General features: G+C 43.2%; 1 protein-coding gene across 1 annotated transcript in view; it reads left to right on the forward strand.

Annotated features, from left to right (window-relative positions):
• Positions 1 to 7500, forward strand: part of LOC109976227 (aryl hydrocarbon receptor-like) — a 40246-nt gene that overhangs the window by 1293 nt on the left and 31453 nt on the right. Inside the window, exon 2 of the mRNA XM_065962395.1 lies at positions 3079 to 3266. Within this exon, the coding sequence (XP_065818467.1) occupies positions 3079 to 3266 (188 nt within the window). The remainder of the gene's footprint in view (positions 1 to 3078; positions 3267 to 7500) is intronic.

Raw genomic sequence — 7500 nt, forward strand, 5'->3', positions numbered from 1 at the left:
GAGGGATGACTTTTAAAATCATCAGAGTTTTGATATTTATTCAGAGGTTTTAAAATGTGTTGTTTTTATTCAGTAATCTTTAGGATGAATATTCGGTCCCTGCAGCTCTCCTCTCATACACAGGCCTTCTTGTTTTAAATTCTTTAACGTGACTGTTACACTAAAAACCGTCTTCTCTAAATATTTAAATAAATGTAAATGAAAGATAAATTATTTGATGTCATTTTAAAGTCTGTTTTTTTGTCCTCGGTATGACATCATACCGGAGCGCCGTCAATCAGACGCCATTTCCCTGCCGTTATCCCGAGCTGAAGGCCGACTCTGCATCAGAGAGCTGCTTCTCTTCTTTCTGTTTGTGAGGTGAAAATCTCCAAACTGCAAACAGAGCTGTTTGAAATGTATCTGCACGTGCCACTAAATGTTTGAGCTCCTGATTGGCTCTCAGTCTGAACCAGTGTCACAGGAAGGAGGAGACGTGGAGAGTTTTAGAGTTTAAAGAGTTTAAAGACTGATCTGTGATGAACAATAACAAACAGGACTCTAAAGAAATCCTCATAATCCTCCTCTGTGACGTCACAGATTCAAACTGCAGAATCTTTTGTCATTTTCTCTTTTTTCATTTTATGAAAACATAAAATAAGCAGCCGGCCCCCACGATATGAAAACACAAATCAATCCTCAATAGAGTTGTCTCGTATTGTTCACGATAATAAAGGTTTATTTCTTATATGATAAAATAAAATAAAATCGTGATAACGGTTTATATATCGCACAGCAACAACAAACATGGCCGACTTCAGAAGAGTGGAGTTAGCTACTAAAACACCTCAAACCTCAAACCTCAAGGAGCACAATGACATCATGCTTCAGTTTTATTCTTCTGAAATGAATACATGAAAATTAATATTTTATATATGTTTCAGTATTTCACAAAACACTGAAATATATTCATCCATGTTTTAATAAAAACAGCAGAAATGAATGAAATAACATTTTCTGATTCTGCAGTACGATAAATAAATCAACATTAACTCTACAACTGTTTGCAGAAGGAAGAGAGAGGAGGAGAGAGAGAGAGACACAGAGAGAGACAGAGAGAGAGAGAGACAGAGAGAGAGACAGAGAGAGAGAGAGACACAGAGAGAGACAGAGAGAGACAGAGAGAGAGAGAGACAGAGAGAGAGACAGAGAGAGAGAGAGACACAGAGAGAGACAGAGAGAGAGAGAGACAGAGAGAGAGAGAGGTAGAGAGAGAGAGAGAGAGAGAGAGAGAGCAGTGTTTGTTATCGTGATTTTTTTTTACTTATTTATTGTAACAAATTCAAACTTTGGCTTTTTGGTTCTTATCGAGTGTGATTAATTGTGCAGTCCCGGTGAACGGAGGTTAAATTATTAAATCTGTAATAAATGTAAACGACAATAAGTCATTTGACATTATTGTTTTTATCAGAGCAATGACACGGATCATTGATGCAAAGAAAATAAAAAGATGGTTGCACCAGATGTAGCTGATGTCATTATTAGCGTGTTAGCGGTTACAACGTCAGTCTTTAAATGAATCTCCAAACTGAGACCAAGACCATAAATATCTCTGTAAAATCATCATGTTGTGTTCAGGGGGCGTGTCCCTCACTTAGACTGTAACACCGGGAAGTGTGCAGACGTACCGGGGATAAAAATCAAACTATAGATGAATTGAAGTTATTTGTTCTTTTAGAAAGAGACGTTTTCCTTCTAATCACAGTGATGACGTGGAAAAGTAACCGACCTTGATTGATCTTGACCGGTCCTGTTTTAAAAGTCCACCCAGTCCAAGACCGAGTAAAAATACTTCCCCTTTCGAGACGAGACCTTTGTTCTGGTGTAAAGAGTTACGATGATGACGATCTGTGAGATGGGATTATGTTAAAAGATCAGCAGATAGAAATGGATGCACAACCTGGGATGTATGTGGGAAACTATCTGGTGTTTTGGACGTTTATTCTGATGTCTTAAGTTGACAAAGCTCGAAGGAAGTGAAGGCGTGGACGCGGCGTGATCAGGACGAGTGGATTCACACCGCAGGCCGTGTGTTCACATGAGAAGACGAAGACAAGTGAAGTGAAATGTGAATAAAGGTATAAATATGTGAGCAGCTGTGCAGGTGAAGCTCAGTGACACACACTGAACAACAGAACGCCGTCCACGCTCTCGCTCTGATGAAATGTGACAGCGTCAGTGTGTTGCAGCCGTCGTGGCAGATGTCAACTCGTGTCGCTGCGACGCCGCTCATGGTCTCAAAAAACAGAAGCAGCTCCAACGAGACGATGCTCTCTCTCTCTTCAATAACTCCAACGCGCTTTGCTTTGGAAGATATTATCTTATTACTGACGTGATCCTTTATCACATCGAGTCGTCCGCACAGCGAAGATGAACGTGGTTACACACGATCGCACATCAATAATAAACATGTGAGACTCAGACGAGCTCAGTTTGACTTCAGCTGCAGAAATGTTTCCAAAAACTCCCCAAAAAAACTCAAGTTAAAGGTCACACATTCTGTAAAATCCTCTTCTCCATGTTCCTCTAATATGTGTCTCTAGTCTGTCTACAAACCCCCCAATGATGAGAAAAGTCCATCCTGCCCTTTATGACATCACAAAGGGCAGTAGCCCCTCCCCCAGGTGGATGACACTCCCACAGCTAGGTGTTTATTCTGCCCTCTGAGTCTGCCTTCTCACCGTAAACAATAGGACATGGAGTGAGAAAGACCGAGTACACCCAAGCCCTGTCAAATGATTACTTTTAAAAAATTGTGATTAATCGCATTTTTGAAATTCAGTTATTTTGAATTTTAAGATAAAAATTGTTAGACTTTTATTTTGAAAGTTTGTTCTGTCTTAAGAGAATGATTTACTTGCTGTATGCTTTTATTTTGAAATACAGTTAAAAAGGTAGATGGAAGGTTAGAACATGAAGTTAAGTCCAGAAACAGGAAGTGGTTGGGGATGAATAAAGATTTATTTAAATGAAGGGTTGGTTTCCCCGTGAGGCTTAAACGACCTGTTAAACGATTTCTCTATTTCTAACATCCATCAGGGTGAAGCAGACTCCGACTGAAGGGGCAAAGTCCAACCCGTCCAAACGGCACCGGGACCGGCTGAACGGGGAACTGGAGCGTTTGGCCAGCCTGCTGCCGTTCCCCGAGGAGGTCACCGCCAGTCTGGACAAACTCTCCATCCTGCGCCTGAGCGTCAGCTACCTACGCGCCAAGAACTTCTTCTCTGGTAAATGAAAACCTGCATCATCGTGTTTCATCACCATGTAACTCTGAACAAAAAGCACAAAGGGCTAGCTTAGCACAAAGGGCTAAGTTAGGCTCTTCTGTGTTGAATTCATTTGCAGGCTACACTGTGTCACGCGGCTTTAATGTCATGCTAATACGTAGCTGACGCGGCTAGCGTCTACCCTGCTTGAGTACGGTTGGCTGTGGAAAGAAGATCAGAGTTTACCGTACCAAACTGAACCAAAAGTGACCGGAAGCGTCTGACTTTGACCACATTTTACAGAATCTAAGGACAAAAATTGACCACTGAAATAATGCAACGTTTGCAACGCCAGCCTTCAAAATAAAGGATGACAGGTCATTAGCGCCTTAAGAAGAGAGCGCCGCTTTCTGTTCCACAGGAAGTGAAAATGCTCTTTAAAACCCAGGATCAGTGTCATGTGTTTGTAGTCATAGAGTCAAGTGGAAACACTAGCCATTAGCTTGCTAGCTTACCAGCAAGCTAAAGTGCTACCATCTTAAAATCTTAACCCCTTCTTGAATGGATCGGTGACTAGCTTAGAAGTCAATGTGTAAATACGACTGTTAGTCAACTCTTTTAGCTAGCATGACCTCTCTCAGTTCAACACACATGGATCGAAGTCTTTGCTTTGCTGATCTTTGCACATGAATAACGTTCTCATTATCGATATTTATACAAAACGAATCCCAGCTGCTCTTCATCACCTTTGGTAACAGCAATGAGGAGAAGTGAGTAAACCTCAAACTAAACACGAGGGAGCAGAGAAGAGAGGGAGGATGTTTCTGAACGCCCCAGTTACTGCTTCAGTCCCTCCAAACATCAGCAGGATGTCACAACATCCGAGTCGCCGCCTCTGTATTTGTGCTGGATGTGTTTCCCAACATCTCACGGCTCATCTCATCATGTGGAGACCACCACAGTCAGAAAGAGAAGAGCGCCCAGCCACCGCCTTGTTCGGATGATTTCATCCAGGGAAGAAGCCCTCAATATTTCATGGACACTCATGTCTCTCTGTGTGTGTATGTGTGACGTCACTTCTTCTCTGCTTGGTCGCCATTAAAACCATACGCCGAAGCGTGGAAAACGGTCGCATGCCAACGGATTTGATATGTACGGTGGTCCTCCACTATACGGAGTGAAGACATTGTTATTTTAGGCGCCGATCTTTCAAAGAGAATGCTGCAATGCGGCCGTCAGATGCTCTTGAAGCATGAATAATTCAGAGAAACTCTGGAGTTTAAAGAATTTATGAAATGGAGGCAGAGCAATGTTTGTTTAAGGCAGCAGCCTTTTTGAAATGTCTGTTTGGGGTGAGACGGACTGGATACAGCGCTGCTGACACGGTGAGAGTGGGTTTCTGAAGAGGATGGATGAAATGCATTTCCTGTTTTTACTGTGTGTGTGTGTGTGTGTTGGGTTTGTATGTTGTGATAATGTTAAGGCTTGTGACTGGAGCCTGAAGCCTTTTTAATGATTTCAGAGCGGCTTTGATCTAATTAATAATCACCATGTGACTCTCAAATGTTTTTAGCTAAGAGTAAAAGAAAAAGCTTGAATTAGAACTTTCATTAGTGGCCCTCGTTAGCCAGCTAGCAGCTGCCTGCCAGCTGAAGCTAATGTTAGCCCAAGGCACACAGCATAAGAGAGCAGCTTATCTTAAAGGAGCAGTATGTAACTCTGACCCCTAGTGGTTAAAATGGGTACTGCAGTCTAAATTCTAAACATTGTAGTGATCTGTCTCGGTCGGGTACAATCACTTCTATCTGAACCACTTCTCTTCCATCGCTGCAACACCTGTTGACCTGATAACTGCTCTCATATCTGACAAACCGAGGGGCGTCCAAAACGGCCGTGTGGGGGGTGTGTCTTAAAAGCGCCTACCTTCTCTGGTCCAAACAAATCCAGAGCATTCAGGAGCAGAATCTAAAGTTAGAAGGAGGACATACTGGCTGCTGCATTGTTGTCAGAGAAGCCAGCACTTCAACATAGCATGTTTCCTTAATGATCAGAGAGTAAGATACCTTTATCATCTCACTCTCTACACAGCTCACTGACTGGACCTTTAAGCTCACAACATTAACTTTCATATCAATGATGCTCCTTCAGGCTGTCCTCTTCTTCATCAGTTAGCCTCCATGTTGAGCATTTTGAACTCTATCATATTAGCTATTAGCATCGTCTTTCTTGTAATAAACAGTAGAACATTGTATTTTTGATTCCTACATATATCTTATCTAACTTACTGGGAGAACTGGGGGCAAAGTGGGGGAGGGGGGGGGCTCAGCCTTCCTCAGAGGGAGCAAGACCCTCCTATCCCCTCCCCCCCTTCCCTGATGAATCAGAGCTATCAATAGAAGTTGTTTTTTTTATTCCCCTTCGTTTACATGTGGAGGTAATTGCTGGCCGCTCCTGTCAGAGTGAATTATTAATAAAAGGATTTCAGTAGCATAGGTCAAAGTGCGACCTATAGACAAACCCTCTTGTCTAACTGCATTAGCCTACTTCCTGGACAGTCTCTAAGTAATTAACGAGCTCAGGGCTCTTATAGAAGCAGCTCCGCGGACCCCGAGGACCCACCGCCCTCAGCTCATTCTGCCAGCAGCCCTAGATTTTTATTTGTATTTAGCGCAAAATATCCTTCTTGTTGGAGGAATCTAGAAGTGTGTTCTGTCTGAACGATGACTCAGTGCACACGAGGAATGCTAACACTGCTAATGCTAATGTGTTCTGATGTTTAGCTGCTGGAAGCTAAATGATGCTAAGACTCATTGAAGTGTTTCTCATCATGGAGATCTTTATCTTCACACATTAAAAACATTTGTTTCTGTGCAGGTCAGAGGAGTTGAACAAAGCCGAGCTCTGCTTAATCTTCCTCACAGTATCATCCAGACCAGCTGCCATCTTTGTTTTGTCAAGGAGCTACAATGGGCTCGCCGCTCTCAGCCAGTCAGAGGAGAGGGGCGGTGACTCGTCCTAAAACCGGTAAAACGAGGAGATCCCCCCCACTCGGGGTGTGAGGGGAGCTGTCACGAGAGTCGTCTTCACAGCTGTTGTCGTTTGGATCATTAATGCCGCGTGACAACACGACCGCGCAAGCTAACGAGTTAAACATGGAAATCAGTTAGTGTCCCATGACGACGGATCTGTCATTCAAACGTTACACAATGTGGTGTCAGCTGATCGTGCTGTTTCAACCTCCTTCCTGTGTGTGTGTTTTTAACCCTTTAAAGGCCACATGTGGTGTTTTTACAGCAGGGCTACTGTTGTTACAGCTAACGTAACGTGAAAAATCCCTGATATGCTTCTGAGTATGTTTCTGCTCTCCGACCTTTGACCTTCTGAGGGGTTAGGGTTTCAGCTCCAGAGACACTTCAGGTTCAAACTGTTAAAGTCACAAACATGTCTCATATGTATTTATGATTCTGAGATCATCTGCGTTCTTATGATGTCACATTCAGACTCACTCATCGGTTCGTCGACCTGCTCGACTTTGATCTGTGAACACGTCCGAGCGCTGCACAGGTTCAACCTTTCACGTCTTCAGGTGCGACCCTGCAGGACAAACGTAAACTCACCTGTAAAGACCTAAAGCTGTGAAAGTCTGAGGCACATGAACATGATTACTCTAATCATAAATACGTCTTTTAAATCGCTTTTCTAACGACTTGAAGACGCTTAACGAAGAACAGAGCAGAGATGGTCTAAGACAGGGGTGGGCAACTGGCGGCCTGGGGACCACAAGCGGCCCCCATCAACCCTCAATGTGGCCCTCAGGTCAGTTTTTACTTATCAATTAATTTAAAACATGAAATCATGAAAACCGGAAATATTTCGGCTCTGACGGTTTTTGGGAGTAAACTCCAGAGGGTGGCGGGGCAATGTCACTTCTCCCTGACCGACCAATCAAAATCAAGAAGGGGTGGGACTTCTGGAGAGGAAACTGGTTGTTTGGAGGGAACTCTCTGATTTCTGCTCTCAGTTTTCATGTTGATATATTTCCCTCCATAACAGAAAATACGAGTTTATTAAATGGTGACTAACGAGGGAAGCACAAGTTACATTTTGTATCCTAGCAACAATGAGCGGTGGTGAGAAGCGCTCTGAAACTGAGGACGTGGACGCCGCCGGTGCAAAAATCTCCACCACTGATCTCAGAACTTTAATATGACATGAGAAGCTTCTAAGATTGTTTTCATGTTGCTATAGAAACGCA

Source organism: Labrus bergylta, chromosome 13 (assembly GCF_963930695.1).
Source record: "Labrus bergylta chromosome 13, fLabBer1.1, whole genome shotgun sequence".
In the NCBI taxonomy this organism is placed as follows: domain Eukaryota; kingdom Metazoa; phylum Chordata; class Actinopteri; order Labriformes; family Labridae; genus Labrus; species Labrus bergylta.